This window comes from Budorcas taxicolor, chromosome 1 (assembly GCF_023091745.1).
Source record: "Budorcas taxicolor isolate Tak-1 chromosome 1, Takin1.1, whole genome shotgun sequence".
In the NCBI taxonomy this organism is placed as follows: domain Eukaryota; kingdom Metazoa; phylum Chordata; class Mammalia; order Artiodactyla; family Bovidae; genus Budorcas; species Budorcas taxicolor.
In genome coordinates this window covers 193,707,506-193,731,328 of record NC_068910.1, presented here as the reverse complement: position 1 = coordinate 193,731,328, position 23,823 = coordinate 193,707,506, and the positions used below count along the sequence as shown (strand labels likewise).

General features: G+C 39.4%; 1 protein-coding gene across 1 annotated transcript in view; it reads right to left on the bottom strand.

Annotated features, from left to right (window-relative positions):
* COPB2 (COPI coat complex subunit beta 2) overlaps positions 1-23,336 on the bottom strand; it is a 34,485-nt gene extending 11,149 nt beyond the window's left edge. The window contains exons 1-13 of the mRNA XM_052636981.1: positions 23,227-23,336; positions 17,998-18,135; positions 12,351-12,437; positions 12,021-12,147; positions 10,952-11,100; positions 8,856-9,002; positions 7,928-8,027; positions 7,129-7,271; positions 6,685-6,884; positions 5,251-5,361; positions 2,156-2,244; positions 1,957-2,063; positions 531-674 (exon numbers count right to left, since the gene is read on the bottom strand). Of these exons, the coding sequence (XP_052492941.1) occupies positions 531-674; positions 1,957-2,063; positions 2,156-2,244; positions 5,251-5,361; positions 6,685-6,884; positions 7,129-7,271; positions 7,928-8,027; positions 8,856-9,002; positions 10,952-11,100; positions 12,021-12,147; positions 12,351-12,437; positions 17,998-18,135; positions 23,227-23,229 (1,545 nt within the window). The 5' untranslated portion in view covers positions 23,230-23,336. The remainder of the gene's footprint in view (positions 1-530; positions 675-1,956; positions 2,064-2,155; positions 2,245-5,250; positions 5,362-6,684; positions 6,885-7,128; positions 7,272-7,927; positions 8,028-8,855; positions 9,003-10,951; positions 11,101-12,020; positions 12,148-12,350; positions 12,438-17,997; positions 18,136-23,226) is intronic.
* Positions 23,337-23,823: the final 487 nt, after the last annotated feature.

Sequence of the window (23,823 nt, the reverse complement as noted above, 5' to 3'; positions counted from 1 at the left end):
TTAATTTATTTTTTTAAAGATAATTATAGACTCTCTTATTTTAATTTACTTTTTAAATGGAGGAAAATTGCTTTACAATATTGTATTGGTTTTTGTGGTACAACAAAGTGAATCAGCCATAATTAATATATATATCTTCTCCCTCTTGAGCTCCCATCCCTTCCCCGCCAAGTTCCACCCCTCTAAGTCATCGAACAGCACCAGGCTAGGCTCCCTCTGCTTGAAAACCCATTTTAAATAACTCTAGCTAAACTGTCTTAGGACTGTAACAACTTCTAACTTCCTTACTGAAAAACTGTCAAAGTTGGTCTAAAGATTTCCTATAATCAAAGCACAAATCTTTTAACAAATACTTTCAGACCCTGATCTTTGAGCCAAGACTTTTAATTTTCACATTTTACCGTAACCCCTTAAATGTTTATTAAGTTTTCCCAAACCTAATTTATAATAAAATGTTACAATGAGTGAAGTTCAGCTGTAAGTACATAATTCATTTAAAAACAAAGCTGAAGTTTTATTGATGCAATTACCTCAAAACCGTCTTCAATGCCATCTTCAGTAACTCCTTCATGTGTTTCCTGTGCAGCCAAGACTTTTTCTGACAGATATTTAAGGATAAAAAATGACTCCTCAGTTGCAATACAGACTAGCTCTCCAGAGTCAGACCAGAAAATCTGCGACATGACAAACAAAAACACAGATAAACGATTTTAGAGTCTATATGAATGTGACAAACTGCATATGCTGTTTCCTACAAGACTTATCTTCTTACATTAGGATAATAAGTAAGCACTTAATCTGATACATATATATGTACACACACACACATTTGGGAGGGTGGACAGGGTGCTGCTATTTTATGTACAGAAATGGAAAGCCCTAAGGGAGGCAGGAAGAAATGCTGGCAGTAAGTCCCGGGTGCACTGAGATTCAAAGGAGCACGAGAATATTCCCAGCTGCTCTTCAACAGTGTTTCTCCCTCCCTCCCACCCCCATTATGACCCCCACCCCAAACCTTTTATAGGCATTGTTTCCCAATCACTTTCCTTTATCAAGTTTTATTATCACAGATACTACACATCTGAAAGTGAAAGTTGCTCAGTCATGTCGACTCTTTGCAGCCCCATGGAGAGTATCCTGCCAAGCTCCTCTGTCCACGGAATTCTCCAGGCAAGAATACTGGAGTGGGTAGCCTTTCCCTTCTCCAGGGGATCTTTCCAACTCAGGGATCAAACTCAGGTCTCCTACATTGCAGGCAGATTCGTTACTGACTGAGCCACCAGGGATGCCCACTATCCATCTATACATTATGTAATACATAAACGTACACACAGTACACAAGCTCATAACATGTATGAACATATTAACATCTATGCTTTACAGACAGAACAGAGTACTTTTTCTCATCGACTGGTTTCAGGAACTGATGTCTGTCTCCTTAAGGATGATGCCCCCCTTGCTGAGAATGCAGACTCTAGAAATCAGAACTAGGACCCTGGGAGATAACTGTCTCCAGAGATAACTTCCTGACAATGAAAGCTCTCAAAGAAGCAGGCAGATCTAAAGGTAGAAAACTGTCGCTGGTGAAAGGCCGCCTAAAGTTTAAACAGCCGTTATCAGGTAACGTAGGCAAAGGCTTTCTGAACTGAGTGGGAGACTGGCAGGTCTTGCCACGCCAAGAACTCATTGACTTTTCCTCTTCAAAGCATTAAAGCCATTTAAAATAAGACTAGCACTTGGCATCTGTACAACTCTTTATACTTTTCAAAAAGCCCAACATCTACTGCCTTATTCAAATACCCCAATCTTCCTTTTTAAAGCAATCCTGAGGTAAATGGCCCCATGTCCAGCACAATGGGACAGAGACAGCAGGGTACCAGGGTATTTCTTGGCCTCAGGGACCCAGAGTTTGTCACAAAGAGGTACATTCCAACAATAGCAAAGATGGAAGCTCACGTGTTTGGGTTGAATTTCAATTCTGCGTATGAGTTCCGTATTTTCCCAGTCATAGAAAGCTAAACCATTTACAGACCTGACTCCCAGTAAGAAGCCTCCATAGATACCTACAAAGAACAACAAAATATTTTCAGATCTTTAGATGTTTTTGAGTGATTACAAAGTTTCTAAAATTGTATCATATATAAACAGCACTTACTTTCAGCTCCAAAGTCTGGTTTAAATGATTTTTTTTCCTTAAAGTTCTTAAATATCTTTACAACACTGTTGCTCTCTCTTATTGCATATCTGTGGGGAAAAGGAAAGCAATCATAACCTATTACATATATACTAAACTGTAATTCCACCAAATATTACAAGTATCTTCACATGTATTTAAGTAGTGAATTACACAAAAATATAAAATTAATATCTGAAGATTCACTAATATATTTTTTTCCTAAGAGATCAGTGAACTGCTTACAGTTGGACAAATAATGAACAGGCTTCACAATGTCTATTATACAAATTACTAGGGCTTACAAACCATTTTATAAGATCCAAATGTCCTTCAACAGGTGAATGAATAAACCAACTGTCTATGCATAAAATGGAATACTACTCTACCCAAAAGGGAGCCAGTTATCGATCCATGCAACAAGCTGCTGTTTAGTTGCTCAGTCGTGTTTGACCCTTTGCAACCCCAGACTGTAGCCCGCCAGGCTCCTCTGTCCATGGGATTCCACAGGCAAAAATACTGGAGTGGGTAGCCATTTCCTTCTCCAGGGGATCTTCCCAGATAAGAGATCAAACCCACACATATCCTGCATTGCAGGCAGATTCGTTACCACTGAGCAATCTGGGAAGCCCATGTAACAACATGGACGCAGCTCAAATACATTATGCTGAGCAAAACAAGCCAGATGACAAGTACATACCGCACAACTCCACTGACGAAATCCTAAAGAAGACAAATCTAATCTAGTGGGGAACAAGGGTGGGATGCTGACTGTAAGAGAAACAAGGGGATTGGTTTTGAGGTGACAGAAATGTTGACTGTGCTGGTGGTTACAGGTTATATCCATTTGTCCAAATTCGCTGATACACTTAAAACAGTGCCTTTTATTTTGTATAAATTATTCCTCAATAAAAAGTAACTTAAAAAAACACATCTTTTATAAGTGGCTCACTAGTCAGTCATGCTTAGCAACAACTTAATAAATTGTGTATACTCGGGCCTCTCTCTTGAAAGGGGTCTATGACTGGACATTCAAGAGTATATGAGAAAGGGATGGAATAAGTACTTTGCTCCAACAGGAAAGATGCTGAACAGGGAGGGTCTGGGCTGGATAAACCTGAAAGAGGGAACTATCAAAACAGAGGGAGACGTGTGCTGAGAGAGGTATGGCAATTCACGAACTATAACTGTGCTCAAGGTAACAAAGTACTTTTTACTATATGGAACTGTGCATAAATGAGTTTATTTAGGAAATTGATGAAAAGATCTTACCTCTCAGTGACCTTTTTGTTAAAAACTAAAAAGCATGCATCTTACTGAGCAATGCTGAGGCCTAAGTTCCCCACTATTGGCAGAAGAGGCAACACAAAATATGGAGAAAACCAAACTAAGAAAACTATGAAGATGTAATTCAGTGTGTAGTCTGGAAAAAACCAAAACCCCCATGTTTATTACATGCACCAAACAGGAATCAAAAAGCAACCAGTCAGTAAATATCTAATATAATATTGAGAGGTAGATTTTTTTTCTGTTTTTAATGAGACAATTATGAACATTTTTAATTCAGACAGAATTTGTTAAGAATGGGAGATAAGTAACATCATGAAAACTCATTTTCATGATGTTAAGTTTTTATCATGATTACATTAGAATCTAGCATCTCTCCAAGTGGCTCAGATGAGGGCAGCAGCGGCAGCTCAGGATACAGGTTCTGGGGTGGGGGTGGGACCTGCCAAGGTCTTTATCTGAGGGCCTACTCTGCCTTCAGCCCTGCCATGGGCTCCACCAAGGAAAAACAGGTGTTGGGTCCCCAGTTTATTATTGGGTCAGACTGAGTGAGCCAGCTCCAAACTGGGTATAAAATGTTAAAAGCAGCTCATGCTGTACATCTGCCCCTGACTATTCTGAAAGAGATGGGAATACCAGAACACCTCACCTGCCTCTTGAGAAACCTACACACAGGTCAGGAAGCAACAGTTAGAACTGGACAGGGAACAATAGACTGGTTCCAAACAGGAAAAGGAGTACGTCAAGGCTGTAGATTGTCACCCTGCTTATTTAACTTCTATGCAGAGTATATCATGAGAAACACTCGGCTGGAAGAAGCACAAGCTGGAATCAAGATTTCCGGGAGAAATATCAATAACCTCAGATATGCAGATGACACCACCTTTATGGCAGAAAGTGAAGAGGAACTAAAAAGCCTCTTGATGAAAGTGAAAGAAGAGAGTGAAGAAGTTGGCTTAAAGCTCAACATTCAGAAAACGAAGATCATAGCATCTGGTCCCATCACTTCATGGGAAATAGGTGGAGAAACGGTGGAAACAGTGTCAGACTTTATTTTGGGGGGCTCCAAAATCACTGCAGATGGTGACTGCAGCCATGAAATTAAAAAAGACGCTTACTCCTTGGAAGGAAAGTTATGACCAACCTAGACAGCATATTTAAAAGCAGAGACATTACTTTTCCAACAAAGGTCTGTCTAGCCAAGGCTATGGTTTTTCCAGTGGTCATGTACGGATGTGAGAGTTGGACTGTGAAGAAAGCTGAGTGCCGAAGAATTGATGCTTTTGAACTGTGGTGTTGGAGAAGACTCTTGAGAGTCCCTTGGACTGCAAGGAGATCCAACCAGTCCATCCTAAAGGAGATTGGCCCTGGGTGTTCTTTGGAAGGAATGCTAAAGCTGAAACTCCAATACTTTGGCCACCTCATGCAAAGAGTTGACTCACTGGAAAAGACTCTGATGCTGGGAAGGATTGGGGGCAGGAGGAGAAGGGGATGACAGAGGATGAGATGGCTGGATGGCATCACTGACTTGATGGATGTGAATCTGAGTGAACTCTGGGAGATGGTGATGGACAGGGAGGCCTGGCGTGCTGCGATTCATGGGGTCACAAAGAGTCGGACACGACTGAGCAACTGAACTGAACTGAATCCTCCAACACAGGTCTGGTGAGAATTGGTCTTCAACATGGAGCAGCACAGCCTACTGAGCCTTGCAGACCTCTTCAGTACAGCTGCACACAGAATGTCCACTGGCAATCAGGGGCAGCTGATATGACACAGACAAAACTTACTCTGAAGAATCGTGGGCCCACGCGAACTCCTGGGCAGACCCAAAACTCTTGTTCCTCAGTGCCATTGCTGTGTAGATGATGTACTCGCCGTCACCACACACCACAACAAACCTACAAGTTAGAAAAGCCAGGGTGGGGAGAAGTACAGAGGACCAATGACATGCAGAAGTTAAAAAACAATGATTTATCTTGTTTCTAATACGGTGAAATATTTCTAATAACAAACGTTATTTCAGTTGACTGTTACAAATGAACCTAATATCTTTTAAAGCTATATATTTCTTAGAATACAGAGCTAGACATAAATATTGCACCCAACAAATCAAAAGCAGATTATGAAAATGGGGTTACTGCTGAAAATATTATTGCAATGGCCTCTCTTACAAACAAAGGGTCAGGAAGATAAGAAAGGCTGGCGACGTATAGGAGAGGACTCCAATAATTCAACTAGCATTTATTGAGTACTCAGATACCTGGCATTTTGCTCACTACATCTACACAATAAGAAGGCATGATCTTCTTGCAAGGCTACCATCATTTTAAAGCTGATCATTCACATAAATGAAAATATCTTATCCCACTTTTTAATGACTGTTAAATTTATGATATTTATAACAAACAGGGTATTTTTAACATTTGTTAAGAAAAAAAGAATGTTGCATAGTCAAAACTTTCTCAACAGACATATTGGCTGTTATTAGACTGCCAAAGCTGAAATGTAAAACTTAAGCAAAAATTGTTTTATGATATTAAGGGGAAAATATGTAATGTGTTCTTACTCTAAGAAAACTTTATTGCAAGTAATTATGGAGACCATTTACTGAACAAGGCAGCATACTTGGTGTATATACTTGGTCTTTTTTAATACTCAGGACATTATAAAATGCTCAGATCTACTGTAAAGTAATTTTTAAAGTTTACACGTTTAAACTCATTGTATGAGAAACTTTTCTTTCACAAGATGTTTAGCGCTTTACAAATCTTAAGGGAGAAACAAAGCTGATGATACAAATTACAGAGAAGAAGCAGAATTATTACCTTTCCCAAAACTTTTTCAAAAGACAAAGACCTCACAACTCTTCTTAAGAGCAATGAGTCAGCAAATATTTAGAGAGCACCTACTAAGTCTCGGGTAAGACAGGATTCTTGCTCTTGAAGGAGCATAGGACATGTCATAAGGACGCATACCAATATATATGAAATAGAGTCAACACAAAACTATTCCACTGTTCAAAACCGTGTAGTGGGAAAGGCCAGGAAGACAATTATGCTTCACCATGCATGCAGACAAGATCAACGGGCCTGGCTGCCTGCCACTGTGTTGAGGCCAGGGCAAAAGCTCAATGAGGAAAGCGCATCACAGAGCAGGGCTGGGACAAGCTGTGGATATGCAAACACACATAGGCCCAGAGGGAGATTCTGGTGGTGGCTTACCGTCCGTTAGGATTGTGCTGAATAGTCTGAGGGTATATTTCACAACTGCCCATATCTTTTACTGCCAGTGGCAGTCTTTCTCCATCTTTAATTTCAGCATCTCCCATTGCTTTTAAGTTGGCCTGCTGGACTTCTGAATGTTTGGCCCAGATTATCTTTCCATTGGCATCCATGGACATGGCAGGTTCCTCCCGACCAAGCTGGAGGAATGACAAATGACTTTTAGCCACAAAAAGGAAAACAAATGATACTACAACAAAATAAACATTTTCTATTTTCATTTAATGCAGGGCTCCTTTCTTCCACTTAACTCTCCTCACCAGTACCTAATCTCTTTTAAGTACATAGCTCAATGACAGAGTGCCAGTTTAACAAAGCTGGTGACTTAGAAGAAAACTGCTCCCCCTGTATACCCTATTCAGAGATGGTGCAATAAGAGATTACCTTAACAATGATGCTCCCTTCATCATAGCCCAAAGCAACGTTATTGGACCCTCGCAGGCTGGCCACACACCATACTCTCTCCATTCCATAATTCAAAGTACTCTCAAGGCGATAGGTGCTTGAATGCCAAATACGTACGGTTCCTGAAAAAACGTGAATCAGCCATTTGACTTGAATACCCAACAGTGAACTGTCAGGTGGACCAGGCACGTGGAAGTCTTTATATTCAAACACAACACACTTCCTGGAAGCTTCATTTTTGATCTGTAGTCTGTGACTTTATAAAGCAACATAAACATATAATACAAAGTGCATAACAAGCTAAACAAAGAAACGTAATTTTTATGTGTGAAGTAATGGACTGGATTCCTGGGTACAGTGCCTACTACATGCCAGATGCTTTTTATGTTATTTCTCCACATTCTTTCACTACGATCCTATGAGGTAGGTGTATCTATTCCCATTTCATAATGTACCCAAACCACACGTTTATGAAGTGGCAGAGCCTGAATCTGATCCTGGGCTTTTAGACTCCAAAGCACAGGCTTTTTCCGTTTTCCCCTAGCACTTCCAGGTGTCCTCTTATGTACCTAACAGAGTCAAAACACATCAGAATCATGATGATGATAATGATAATAACAATGTCCTTGTACTCTTTTATAGCTTAAGTAATCTACTCTAATAAAAAATATCAATATCTTTTGAAACTTCCAATGAAAATGCAGGGCACTAAGCTGGCTTAAATATCCAGTCAGCAATGAATGATAAACATAGGAATAAATATACATTGCTAACTTACCATCTTCTGAACCTGTGATGATGATTGGCAGCTCAGGATGAAAACTGGCACAAGACACATTTTGGGCATGTCCCTCCAGTGTCTGTACACAAGTTTTATTCTATAGTCAATACACAGAAAACACTCTTATTAGTGGAAAACAATACCTCATCCTTAATTTTCCCAGAGCACAGATACACAATCAATGATAATGGTTGTAACAATCTGAACAATATTCAATACAGAGATTTTTGAAAGAGAATCATCTTACTGTGCACATGTTTTCTCACTGTTTGTTAGTACAGGCAAAAGTAACTATCATATTTAAAGAAGAAAACACACACCCCCTGAAAGAGCTGGTTTTCATCTAAGTATCAGTGCCCCAATTTCCTAAAATGTCTTTAATGTTTTTATTCTGCATTTAAACACAGATTTGAGTATCTCACTATAAGTGGTTTTCTAGGCCTCATTTTATTAACTATTCATGGTTATTTTGATGTGAGAAACAAAAAAATAAAAATTTAAAATCTTGGAGATAAAAAGTATAGTAACAAGAGTTTATAATCAGGTTTACAAGAGTCTATGTGGCAAAATGATAGCACTATTGTGATATCTGACATTAGTCACTAGTGTGCTAGTTTTGAAATACAAATGAAGTCTGCCAATGAGGATACTAAAGGATGTAAGAATTCATTTTAATTAAAACCTTGAAATTTCTCATTTCTAGCAGTAAATGAAAAATAAACATGATGGCATTTTATTTTTAAAATCTTAATAAGCATTTGTTATTTTCATGGGGAATTCTGAGACCACAGTTTAGGTGCAATTCCTGATGCCTTAACTTATTATTATGCTCAAAACAGAGTTCAACAACCCAAGTCTGAACTGTCCTGTAAGAAAGTGAGAAGTATATTTAACATAAGGCAAGTAAGCTATGAAAAAACCGTACCTGATAGTCCCATATTTTCACAAGACGGTCATCTGCTCCTGAGATGAGGTATGGCTTGTCACCACCACTGTAGTAATCAATGCAATTCACGCCTTTCTCATGTCCCTCCAGAGTGAAGTTTGGTGACGATGAGCCCAGCTGCCACACCTTCAGAGAGCAACAGCATCTGCCAGTCAACATGGGGCCTTCATTTCAGAAGGCAGCTCCACCACACCCCTGACAGGTCAAAGAAATGCCAAAGCCCAGGGGAGAAGCTGAAGAATGCTCATTTTTTCACCCACTTGTTTGGGTTCTTTCTCACTTTACTTGAATTTCCAGGGAGCAGAATCACTATGGCATTCTCTGAAATGCCAATTCCAGGCTTTATCCTTAGAGATTATGATTCAGTGGAACTACAGTGAAGTGCAGGAATCTAGATTTTCAACAGACACCCCAGGTGTCCTGACTTTGAGAAACACTACTCTATGGGTAGGAAATGATGTTATGAGAGAGTTATTAATAACACAAAGCTAATGAAAATGGACTTAGTAAGATGTATTACGAGGAAAAAAATTACTGCTTTAATCAAAAAATTTAAAGTATGAAAAAGCAGTCATATATTACTACAGCACTGCTATTGAGCTTTGGAGAAGGAAATGGCATCCCACTCCAGTGTTCTTGCCTGGAGAATCCCAGGGACAGGGGAGCCTGGAGGGCTGCTGTCTGTGGGGTCGCACAGAGTTGGACACGACTGAAGTGACTTAACAGCAGCAGCTATTGAGCTTTATCTTTACAAATATTTATTTTGTATGACTACTACATGGGAGGCCCTGTGGGGAGTATAAAAATATGTAAACAAACTTTACTAGAGCCAAAGGTAAGACAATTTTGTCCTCAAGCTATATCTAATTTAGTGAAGAAACTTCTAAACTAATTTCAAAGTTTTCAACGTTATGTCAAAAACAAGGATAATTCAGTAAAAGAAAAAAGATAATAAAGTAAATCAAAGCCCTAAGATAGTCAACATGTACCATTTAATAGTAAGTTGTCAGACAAACAGAAGATAACATTTTATATAAGTCAAAGGAAAACTAATAAAAATGTTATACAGATGTAAGCCTATTCATGTAACCAAAGTTAAATCTATGCATACAGAAATATTTTAAGTACTACAGTGGGAAAAGGAATATATTTTCACTCACTGCAACATGTATTAAGCATCTAATACAGACAGGGCACTGTGCTGCTTGCTAATGTGTGTCTGCTTGTGGGAGGAGGGTAACATATGGTTCCTGCCCCAAACATCAATATTTCGGGAATAAAGATTTCCAGTTATTATTCAACAGGAAGGCCATAATAGAGACCCCCCAAAATGGAAGGAATGGGATGAGAATGGCTCTGTCTGGGGTGAAATGGATGGCTGAAGGGAGCTTCTCAGAGTAAATAACTGCTAAGCCTTGAAAGATGAGTAATTCTCCAGAGGAAAAGAAATCAATAAGGGAGAATAAAGAATACTGTAGGCAGAAGGACCAGCTGAATGAGGTAAGGTTCTGTGAACATTCACGGCTTCTCGAGAAAATGGTGAGGAGACCAGGTTTACAGGAGATGTCTCGTAACATTAGCTAAGGTTGGTCTTGCAAACCCTTATATTCCATATCAAGGCATCTGGACTTTACCCTTAGATTGGGAACTGACAAGATGGAACCCACGTTTTAGAAAGATAACTGGCAATGGTATGGAGAAATGGAGTAAGAAAAAGAGAATGGAGGTAAATGAAATAGATTAATAATCTGCAGAAGGCAACAGCAAATACACTAACAAAGAGGAAAACAGCGACCTAGAGAAGACACAGGCATTTTCTTATTCTGGGTTTGCAGAGGTTTAAAACTTTCTATATATTGCTTCCACATGGAGAAACACCCCTCCATTAAGAGCACTGAGTTGCCACACCATTTTTCTAAACAGAATATGCCCTTCTGAATCAAAATAAGAAGTCCTATTTTGCTTCAAAATGAGCTTTTGAGAGAAACTTCTCAGACAGGAAGCCAGCAGTAAAATACCTAACACAATTATATCTCACCAACAAGCATAACTGACACAAACAATGGGCACCTTACCTTGATTGTCCTGTCCAAAGAAGCACTGGCAAACTGGTTGTTATCTTTAGGGTTGATCACAATCTGCATTACATAATGGGTGTGTCCTTCAAACACTTGTGAGCAAGACCATTTTTTATCCCAGTCCCAGAGTTTAATAAGCATGTCATCTAGATCAAAAGAAAGTCTCCACTTAGTTGCAATATCTATTTCTTTCATTCAGAACTAAGATGCAGAATCTCTGTGCCTTTTTAAGGAAGAAAATCTAACACAAATCATATATTCCATGACTTACAGACACAGAATCAGAATTGAACAGATTTTTCAAAATGCTTATTCTAAGAATAATTTTAACTTTCTGAGGAATGGAGATAAAAGACATTACTAATAGCAAATATACAAATTTCATGGAAGAAATTTAAAACAGACTCGGGTTTTACAGAATGATAAAAGAATAACACAAGTTTAATTAGAGTCTAAGTATGACTGAATAATGATGACAATGACTATTTCAGAAACAAGCATTTCTCTTTTAATCAGTTCAGTTGCTTAGTCACGTCTGACTCTTTTCGACCCCATGGACTGCAGCACGCCAGGCTTCAATTGGTTAAAAAAAGTTCTGAATTACTTCTCAATTTCTAACTTAAAAATGTTTCAAAGAGCTATTACCAATTCAGTGCAACTTGTTTTAACTGCCTTCCAAAAAGCTCCACTGCTGTATACATAATACCAAGGTGCAAACTAGTCTGAATATAAAGATAAAACTGACTAGAGTATATGGCAATCTGCCAAAAACTCACTCACTCAGCACATAAATTAGCTTTCTGTTCAGCAGATGTTCCAGCATCTAGACCTTCAGGTCTTCCCTGACAGGAATTGGAGCAACTGCTACACAAATCCTAAGTAGAGCTGATATTCATTAAAATACAAAAGCAAGCAGCACTGATAGCACATTAATGGATTTAAATAGTTTAAAGGCTGCTTGGAATCAGAACTCTACTTGTAACAGCAGTAAATGAATTGCATGTCTCACTAAATGAAAATAAATTACTCAAAGAGACCTACATGACCAAAAGGGGTCATCTCTTACCACTGCTGGTTAGAATGAAAGGCTGGGTTGGATGAACAGCAATACAGCGAATGTAGTCTGAATGTGCCTCAAACATATGAACTCTCTCCAGAGTGTTGTAATTGAATACTCTAATCTGCATGTCATCCTAGAAATGAAAATTTAAAAACCATCATTACTCTTATGAAGTAAATTGCACAAAAAAATATACTACAGGCTCAAGGTATGAAGTCCAGGGTTCAAAACACTGCACTCATTAACAAAAGAAAGCAAGAATCAAAATTCTGCAACTCATTTAGGTAATCACTGACCAATTCATAAATGGGATGAGAAATTCACATGCTTACTTACCGCTCCTGTTACAACCCAATTCTTCCTTGCAACAAACTTTGCAGCTCGGACAGGAAGATCACATACTTCAAATGTTTTCACCAGTGTCTTAAAAATTTAACAAGAACATACCACTTTGAGTTATGAAAAAACAACTGAAAAATCTATTGTTATATTTAAAACATCCAATTATTTAGATCACTTCTAATCTTAAAAATATTCTCTAGCTAAAATATAAAAGCAGTCGAATGGAAAACATTGACGAATCATCTTTTCTTTAACAGATTCAAACCTAAAATACTTATAAAAGAAAAAAGAAAGCAAATATCCACAAGATGAAGTTCCCCATCCTCTGTGCTCCAGTCCTTCCCTACTTCTCTAGCCCCATCCTTAGCTACTCTCAGCCTTACCTTTGCTCCCATTCCCTCCACCTGAAAACCCACCCAAAGAACCTTATATTCCACTTTCACAACATAGCACTTTCGTAATTATATGCTTAATGTCAGTCTTTCCTGCTAAGCCCCCTGAGGGTGGGAATCTTATTCACCACTGTATAGCTAGAGCCTAAGAACAGCGGATGAAAAACCACCCATGTGTAATAAGTATTTATTGAATGAATTAGCTCTTAGTTTTCTTCTTTTAAAAATTAAACCCATAAACTCATAAAAAAACTTATAAACAATATACAATTCTTTTGTATACTTCAGCAAGATACTTCCATACAGAAACTGTTTCTTTTTAGTGATGAACTAAGTGATTCCTAATTCTTCACAGTGATTAAGATGTCCTTTAAAGCTGCTCAGAATAGAGTTATATACACAGGATAGAAAGCTGCTCAGAAAAGAATTATACACACAGGATAAAGGTAGAAAACTAGAAGACTGTGCCAGAAAGAACAGCAATGAATACATTTCTTTGTCCTCCCACTTTGATACTTTGTTCTTTAAAATTCTGAAAGTCAAACTATCCCTTTAAAAAAATTATTTCATTCTTTTTATATATAATTTATTTTTTGGCTGTTCTGGGTCTTCACTGCTGCACAGGTTTTTCTCTAGTTGTGGAGAGTGGGGGCTCTTCTCTAGTTGTTGTGCATGGGCTCTCATTGTAGTGGCCTTTCTTAAAGCAGAGCACAGGCTCAAGGGTGCACATGCTTCAGCAGTTGTGGCATGTGGGCTCAGTTGTTGCGGCTTCTAGGCTCTGGAGCACAGAGTCAATAGCTGTGGTGCACGGGCTTAGCTGCTCTGCGGTATGTGGGATCCTTCTGGATCGGGGATTGAATCCATGTCTCCTGCATTGACAGGTCGATTCTTTACCACTGAGCCACCAGGAAAGCCCCAAACTATCACTTTTCTAATCTGTTTCTGTACTAGAGAATAGTGAAAGAGGCATATTATGATTGATTAACCATGTGTACCAAATTTAAAAATAGGAATTGGCTCTTAAGAACTGTTGAGCCCAATCTGGCTTCCTGAGCAAGACCTCAAAGATTCTTCAGAAAAGACTGAATAAGTGGGGGCATGAGCTCCAACCTGCACAATCATTACCAGCTGACCATGATACAGACACACGTGAGCAGGCAGAACATGCAACCTACAAGATGACATGGTAATGCACAAAAGCTCTTACTTCAGTTCAGTCACTCAGTTGTGTCCAACACTTTGTGACCCCATGAACCAGAGCACACCAGGCCTCTCTGTCCATCACCAATTCCTGGAGTTTACCCAAACTCATGTCCATTGAGTTGGTGATGCCATCCAACCATCTCATCCTCTGTTGTCCCCTTCTCCTCCTGCCCTCAATCCTTCCCAGCATCAGGGTCTTTTCAAATGAGTCAACTCTTCACATCAGGTGGCCAAAGTATTGGAGTTTCAGCTTCAGCATCAGTCCTTCCAATGAATATTCAGGACTGATTTCTTTTAGGATTGACTGGTTTGATCTTAAGAGTCCAAGGGACTCTCAAGAGTCTTCTCCAATAGCACAGTTCAAAAGCATCAGTTCTTTGGTGCTCAGTTTTCTTTATGGTCCACCCTCACATCCATACATGACCACTGGAAAAACCATAGCCTTGACTAGATGGACCTTTGTTGACAAAGTAATGTCTCTACTTTCTAATATGCTATCTAGGTTGGTCATAACTTTCCTTCCAAGGAGTAAGCGTCTTTTAATTTCATGGCTGCAGTCACCATCTGCAGTGATTCTGGAGCCCAGAAAAATAAAGTCTGACACTGTTTCCCCATCTATTTGCCATGAAGTGATGGGACTGGATGCCATGATCTTCATTTTCTGAATGTTGAGCTTTAAGCCAACTTTTTCACTCTCCTCTTTCACTTTCATCAAGAGGCTCTTTAGTTCTTCACTTTCTGCCATAAGGGTGGTGTCATCTGCATATCTGAGGTTATTGATATTTCTCCTGGCAATCCTGATTTCGTCTTGTGCTTCATCCAGCCCAGCATTTCTCATGATGTACTCTGCATATAAGTTAAATAAGAAGGGTGACAATCTACAGCCTTGACGTACACCTTTTCCTATTTGGAACCAGTCTGTTGTTCATGTCCAGTTCTAACTGTTGCTTTCTGACCTGCATACAAATTTCTCAAGAGGCAGGTTAGGTGGTCTGGTATTCCCATCTCTTTCAGAATTTTCCACAGTTTATTGTGATCCACACAGTCAAAGGCTTTGGCATAGTCAATAAAGCAGAAATAGATGCTTTTCTGGAACTCTCTTGCTTTTTCGATGACCCAGAAGATATCGATAATTTGTTCTCTGTTCCTCTGCCTTTTCTAAAACCAGGTTGAACATCTGGAAGTTCACGGTTCACATATTGCTGAAACCTGGCTTGGAGAATTTTAAGCATTACTTTACTAACCTGTGAGATGAGTGCAATTGTGTGGTAGTTCGAGCATTCTTTGGCATTGCCTTTCTTTGGGATTGGAATGAAAACTGACCTTTTCCAGTCCTCTGGCCACTGCTGAGTTTTCCATATTTGCTGACATATTGAGAGCAGCACTTTCACAGCATCATCTTTCAGGATTTGAAATAGCTCAACTGGAATTCCATCACCTCTACTAGCTTTGTCATACTGATGCTTCCTAAGGCCCACTTGACTTCACATACCAGGATGTCTGGCTCTAGGTGAGTGATCACACCATTGTGATTATCTGGGTCGTGAAGTTCTTTTTTGTATAGTTCTTCTGTGTATTCTTGCCACCTCTTCTTAATATCTTCTGCTTCTGTTAGGTCCATACAATGTCTGTGCTTTACTGAGCCCATCTTTGCATGAAATGTTCCCTTGGTATCTCTAATTTTTTTGAAGAGATCGCTAGCCTTTCCCATTCTATTGTTTTCCTTTATTTCTTTGCATTGATTGCTGAGGATGGCTTTCTTATCTCTCCTTGCTATTCTTTGGAACTCTGCATTCAAATTGGTATATCTTTCCTTTTCTCTTTTGCCTGTCACTTCTCTTCTTTTCACAGCTATCTGTAAGGCCTCTTAAGGAGGCAACAAACTCAGGGATCTGCTGAGCAGTAAAAAATGAAGCAGCCACAGCACTAACAGTCATGGTTCAGGCCTACATTGAGTGCTGTTGCTGATACAAATGACCTAAGGGATGGTCTTCCTACTCCAGAAGCTAAACAAGATAAAGAGGATGAAATACTACACACTCAACATATAAATCACCAATGAGAAGTAAGTAAATAAAGAAATACTTGTATCGTGCCTGACAGGTTTCATACACAATTTTATCTAATTTGATTTAATCATTCTGACAATCCTGTGAAGTAGAAAGGCAACATATCATTTTCATTTAGGTAAGTAAATCAAGCCTCAACATGGTTAAGTCTTGCCCACATCATTTAATTAGCAGGATGGCTTCAAATTCTAACATACTGGCTTTTTAACTGCTGCACCCATCACTGCAAAGAGTATATAATTCCTCATTTGAAATTCAAGAACATTTGAATTTACTCCCTAAAACCTTTTCGGTTCTCTCAAGCATCTTGCTCTCCATATACACGAGTGCCAAGTAACTTCTGTTGGTGATAAAGGAAGAAAAGCAGGGAGATCCAAAACAAATCAACCATTCAACAAGACTTACTGAATATCTACTATGAGCCTGACTGTCAGGTGCCCACTTGAAATAACAATGGGAAGTAACACTAGGAAAATCCCACTTGAAATAACAATGGGAAGTAACACTAGGAAAATCACTAGGGATTTTCTTCAGAAACCTGAAGGGTTTCCTTCAGAACCTTCTTTTCTTGAAGGAAAGAAGGAAATTTTAAAAATTACCAATGAGATGAATTATGAAGGGGGAAGCAGATGGCCCTGCAGAAGGGCACAGAAGGGTACAAAAACAAAGATGAAGCAAAGTAGATGACCTGAATCAAGCAGTTACATTATAGTAAAAATAAGGGAAGTACACCTGGGCTTTAGAGCACACCTCTCACCACATAGTGAGAGGAAGGAGAGTGAGAGATGGTGAAATGGAGCTGACAGAGGGAACCTCTAGGAAGCATGGCAGGGGTGGGGGAGGCACCAATATTATCTGTTAAGCACAAAATCAGAAAGATTTTAAACATTTGGATAGAATAGATCCTCTACCCCACCAAAAGCAGTATGCAAACATCCTTTCTACATCAAGGCAAAAGAAATTCATAAGATTTGAAAATTGCAGAGGACAGAAATTCTGAATTAGTGATATACTGATAAATGGAAAGTTTATTATTCAGTAGTTCAACACATAGTTACTGAGCACTTACTGTGTGTCAGGTACCGTCATAGGCACTGGGATAGAGCAGAAACCAAAATGTTAATGTGAATAAAATATCACTGGTGGGGTCCTGGTTGAATGTGCAGTCCTTACTGTTTCATTAGAATGATATAAACTGAAAGGGTGGTTTAAGTTTACTTTTGAACTTGGTTCCTCCTAAGGCCTATTTTTGCCATCTTAAACCCCTCAAATGTGAATTTTATCTGGATTTTAAAAACTTAACCTTGGATGTTGGGGATAATTACTGTATAAATAGACACAAAAGTGTACAGCATAGTGCTGACTATATGTTCTAGACGGTGAAAGAAAAAGATTAAGGATGGCCAAAAAAGACTGGAAAAGATAAACTAAGTTGAAATATATATTACTTACTCAGAGGAAAGTATTTAAGACAGATAATCTGTAAAAGACATATTTCTACATGTAATGAACAGCCGACTGCAAACATCTCTCTGTTATTGTCTATAATCTGTATGGCTGCCTGAAAGTTATCTGCACCATGCACTATATTAAGCATGTGGGGGAAAATTAGTAAAAGTAAAAATCTCATTTTGAAGATTTTTAGAATACTCACTGAATGGAAAATTAAGTACCATTAAATACTATTATCTAGAGCAAGTGATCTTATATTGGTCAGTTTCTTCAAAGAAGAGCTAATACTACCTACATGAGAACTTAATACTTCAATACTGGGTACAATGAGCCCAGAACAGTTTCTCCCACAAGCTCTATCTTCATAAATGTTAGCTTATCTTTATTAAAAATACTTTGTACCAATTTATTTGGAAAAGCAGTATACACACACACACACACACACACACACACACTACCATTTATCCTCTTTCATTATAAACAGTCTAAGACAGTATTTCTAATAAAATCCTTAAAAATTTCTACCTGTGTTTCATGATTCCAAACGCATACGCTACCATTATAAAGACTGGCCAGCATCCATGGCTCTGTAGGATGCAAATCCACACTCTTAACTCGATCAGATCGAGCAGTAAGTTTTCTCTTGATATCAAGTCGCAGAGGCTAAGGACAAACAACATGAAAAACAAGCAAACAAAATGTTATATTGCTACGTCAAATGAAACATGTTTGCGATCTTAAGTAAAAACAGTGCATTAACATGCCTACAAAACAATTCAGTTTTTACTTTGCGAAACTGCAGCCACAGTTTAAAGTCTAAAGCACCTACTTATTCACTCATACATATAAAAAATACGAGTATTTTAAAAACTTCAACTTACAGCAGCACTTGTCAATCTTTTTGGTTTACAGACACTTTTATAGCATTAATTTTTGAGGACTTAAAAAGCTTCTGTTTATGTGAAGGGTGAAAGGGCTAGTTGCTCAGTTGTGTCCAACTCTTTTACGACCCCATGGACTGTAGCCCGCCAGGCTCCTCTGTCCATGGAATTCTCCAGGCAAGAATACTGGAGTCGATTGCCATTCCCTTCTCCAGAAGATCTTCCCAATTCAAGGATCGAACCCGAGTCTCCTGTATTGCAGGCAGATTCTTTACCATTTGAGCCACCTTATTTATGTAGATTATATTTATTAATATTTATCATGTTAAAAATTAAAACTGAGACAACTTTATTCATGTATTAATTCATTTTCAAAAACAAACTAAACCTATTCACGTTAACTTAAATAAAATAACTACAGCTTTGAAAGAAATTTAGTGATAAGAGTAGCAATGTTTACAGTTTTGCAGAACTCTTTAAATTCTGACATAACAGAAGACAGTTCATTTCTTGTATCTACTTCGGCCCTCAATATGTTGTGATATGTTGTTTTGGTTGACATATGAGAAAAAAGAGAAACAAACCTGGCTCACAGATACAGAGAACAACAGATTGGAAGCTCCAGAGGTGGAGTGTAGAAGAGGGAGAAATAGGTAGAGGGGGTCAAAAGGTACAAACTTCCAGTTATAAAGTAAATCATGGAGATGTAATGTACAGCAAAGCAGTTAATACAGTGCTGCATATTTGACAGTTGCTAAGAGAGTAGATCTTAATTCTCATTACAAGAAAAAAACACAAAAACACACAATTTTGTAACTATGTATGGTGACAAATGTTAACTGGACTTACTGTGGTGATTGTTTTATTATATATAAATATCAAATCATTATATTAGACACCTAAAACTAATATAATGTCAATTATACTTTTACTATTTTTTAAAATTGAGTTCTTCAGAGAATAGTAGATTTATTTTGGCAATAGTGTTATTAATAGTAAATGCTAGACAATGTAATGTGGGATCATTAAGGGCCATGTCCATGAAGGGCTCTGGAGTCAAATGGGAATGTTTATAATATTTTAATGGATTTAAGTTATAATAACCAAATGGAAATTAGGAGAATTTTGAACCAAAGCTAAAATACTCTCTCTTGTCATAAATACTAATAGTTTAAAACAGCATTTTTCAACCTGGATTTGTCATCCAAACCACAGGAAAAAAAAATGATCTGAATAACTATTTTCTCAGTTCTTCCAAAGATGGCTTTTTAGGAGAAAAGTTAATTCATTATACACACTGATGGCTTATGGCAGTAGTCTCAGTTCTCTCCTGGAAGCAGATATGAGGAAGACTGATTTAAAACATGTTTCTCCTTCAGCAGGTTTTAAACACAACCTAAGAGTTTACTTGGCAACTTGAGTTACCATCAAATTTTTATTTTTGCTATCTTCCATGATGTTCATGAATGGGAGAGAAATTTAACATTACTTTTCTACACAATGAAGCCTGCTCAATGATTTCAGCAGAGGTAATTTCCTGAGACAAAGCAAAAGACCTCACAAGGCTCTTATTTATTGTTTTGGACATCTATCAAATCTGGGTCACTGACTACTTCGAACCTGGTTCTCACTTCTATAAATGCCTCCCCTTCTGGCAACAACCTCCACCTCTTACTTTCCTTTAAAAGATCTAAGTTCTCTGGCTCTTCACAATCGCCGCAAAAATATCTTCTCCATCTCAAACTTTCTACTTTCAAACCATTATCTTCACATTCCTTCCTGAAGCAGGACTTTTCACTTCATCTATTTCTGAATCTTGCCCCATTAATTACCTTCACAAATATTAACTTTTTTTCTGGTCTCTCCATAGTTAGCAGACACGATGTGTCTATTATATGCCAGGAATCATGGTGGGAGTTTAACATAAGCCAGCATATCTCATACTTTTTCTCCAGCAAATGAGGAAATTGTACACTTTTAAACTATGCATATTTTACCATCAAAAAATGTCTTAAATGATTGATTACTGAGTAAAAGGGAAGGTGGCCCAAGGTACAAAGCAACACCAGTATAACAACATGCCCCTAATGCACAATCTCAGTTTTTAAAAGCACAGCCAAGGGCTCTTGCTGTATTTCTCCCAATATTTTAGTGCCTACTTTGAATGAGACATCGTACTAGGGACTGTGGAATACCAAGATGAATAAGGTACTCATAAAAGTGAGTGAAAGTGGCTCAGTCATGTCTGACTCTTTGCGACCCCATGGACTATTCAGTCCATGGAACTCTCCAGGCCAGAATACTGGAGTGGGTAGCCTTTCCCTTCTCCAGAGAATCTTTCCAACCCAGGATCAAACCCAGGTCTCCAGCATTGCAGGCGGCTTCTTTACCAGCTGAACCACAAGGCAAGCCCAAGAATACTGGAGTGGGTGAAAATCAAAGTGAAGTTACTCGGTTGTGTCTGACTCTTTGCAACCCCAAGGACTGTAGCCCACCAGGCTTCTCCATCCATGGAGTTTTCCACTGGAGTGGGTAGCCTTTCCCTTACTCCAGGGGATCTTCCCAACCGAGGAATCGAACTGGGGTCTCCTGCATTGCAGGCTGATTCTTTACCAAGTGAGCTATCAGGGAAGATACTCATACTGCAGCCTTAACTCTAAACATCTCCTTCTATCTCCCTAAGGCTGAAGGCATTTGGGACTTAGCTTAAATGTTACTGCCATCATATAATCTTTTGGATTACCCTGCCAGAAGTATCCTTTCCTACAGGATCCTACAGAATTTAACGTTTAATATTTGTGCACACGTCTCTTTTTGGTTTCTAGAGTAGATGCTCCTTAAGAGCTCATTCATGTGCAATATTCAGCACTTTATATATCTGGGTATGGGAGGCTTCCGTGGTGGCTCAGCACTTAAGAATTTGCCTGCCAATACAGGAGACATGGGTTCAATCCCTGAACTGAGAAGATCCCCTGGAGAAGGAAATGGCAATTAACTCCAGAATTCTTGCCTGGAAAATCCCATGGAGAGAGGAGCCTCAGTGTGTCCGTGGGGTCATGTGACTGAGTGACTAAAGAACAACAAAAGAGGTTTAAGAACAGAAAGGATAATCAAGATCTAAAGAATCATGATGGACTCAAGCTTCAGTTCCATCACTCATCTCAAATGCATGACAGTGGGCAAGTTTACTTAACTTCCCTCAGGTTGGATGTACATAAAACTATTGACTATTATCTATCCCTTAGTGTAATGAGAATTAAATTCAGTATTAAGCAGTAAGAACAGTGCCTTGCCTATTTTAACCACTCCATGAACATTTATAACTCACTCTCCCACCTGCTATGAGAATTAGGAAGCAAATGTTTAGCCAAATCCATGGCACACAGTAAACACTCTATGGTAAATGAGTGAACAAATTTACATTTAAAATCTTGTGTAAAAGATTTTAAGATTTTAAATGTGTTAAAGAATTAAATATTTAATTATAAAAATACTCTTAAAAATCTCAAAGAAAACTAAATTAGGCAGATGCAAGGGGCTGGTTCCAAAAATGTCCATTTTGAAAACCAAAGCACACTCCAGAGCAGGTCCTTGGTAATACAAGGTAGTAGGACTTAAGTTTTGTTCTGGGGCTCTTAACCTGGGGACCCAAGAAAGCTCATGAATGAGTACTGGTGGGTGAGAGTATCTGTGAGTGAGCCCATTAAATTTTTATGCAATGTTGTGTTTCTCTATGCATTTTTATGGAAATATTCATAACATTCACAAGTTTCCCCAGGGAATCAACTTCTGTTGCAGTTAAAACTCTGTAGCAATTAGCCTTAAACTCCCCGCCCCCCCACTTTTAACTGCAAAGTGAGGGACCTGGACTTATTAATCCCTAAGGTCTTCAAGCTCCAAAATCTCTGAACCTGTGCTGCCTAACAAGTTAAAAAAAAAGGCAAGAAAATGTTTAAATACAAAATACACAATCTCTTACATGCTTTTGGAAAGAAATTCTCACACTATCGCACTGTTTTTCTTACTATTAAAACTTAAGTGCAAAAATATTTTAGCGCATATTTGGGGGTGATAATAAAAAAATGGTGTGATGATTTGTCATTTGTCAAAAATGCTGTGTGACTGTCATTCTTCAGTTCAGTCGCTCAGTCGTCTCCGACTCTTTGCAACCCCATGGACTGTTCATCACCAACTTCCGTTTACTCAAACTCATGTCCATTGAGTCGGTGATGCCATCCAACCATCTCATCCTCTGTTGCTCTCTTCTCCTGCCTTGAATCTTTCCCAGCATCAGGATCTTTTCAGGGTAATTCTTCAGTCACTATATTCGCCAACCAGTTTTATAAAATACGTCCCAACTCTTCGCTTCTCGCTTGACACTTAAGCTGGGATTCCAAAGCATCTGAAATTGACTCTATAGGATCCATTCACATTTCGAAAAGCGGGGGGATGGGGGCGCCTGCCTGTTTAAGTTCGTAGTTTGCGGCATACTATACCAAAACAAGCAGAAGAGTGCAAAATCAGCTGTCACAGTTTTAAAAGCACAATGAGGTAGTTTCATCAAAACCTTCTACAGAATTCAACATTTTCGGCTTCCTATATTTCCCTACACTAAGGACCCCACTGCGGACCGCAGAAACTCTAGCAAACGCCGTAAGCACCGAAATTAGGGACCCTCCAGGCACTGTCTCCCCAAACGACCTGCCGCCTCTTCCCTTCCAGAATTCAAACTGGACCAGGACCCCTCAAGGCCTGAGGCGGTGGCTGCAGCGGGAACCCAGGCCGCGGACAACTGCGGGTCCCAGGCCAGGAGCCCCAAGAACTGGCCTTGGCCACATGGGGCCCCACTGCCTCCTGCAAGGCGTGGACTTACCATGGCTCCGTCGGTCCGAGCCCGGGCGCCCTCACTCGCTACAGACCAAGAAGTCCTGGAGAAACCCACCGACCCGCTGACCAGGCGACTGACTGACGTGGAACTTCCGGGAGGAGTTCTCGCGATAGAAAAGACCAGAGCGAGCGCCTGCGCAAAGTCGGCGCTGGGCTGGTTTTCTAAGCCCCGCCCCAATTTCCTAGGCAACAGGGCCTCCAAACTGCCCCAAGCAGACCTGGCACCTCCGGAGAAGGCGAGGTGTGGCCTCTAGAATCGTTTGCAGTGCCCTGGGGCAGCTGACAGTGGAGTAGAAACAAACCGAGAGTTAAAAACGATAAGAAAAAGCGAAATGCTACTTTCGAGTGCTAACGGCCGGAGAAACTCCCCCACAGTGGAGTTGTGTCACGGGAGCTGAGAAGTGCTGTCAGAGGGAGAGGGCAGAGGAGAGAAGGGAAGATGAAGTGAGGCTCTCAGCCCACTTGTACCTTGGTCGGCCTGAGAATGAGGCCCATGTAGTCCTTTCCCGGCCCTGCTTGGGGCACCGGTTTCTGTTGGAAAGATGTGGGCGGCTTTCAGGGCTGAGCTTCACTCTTCTGAGAT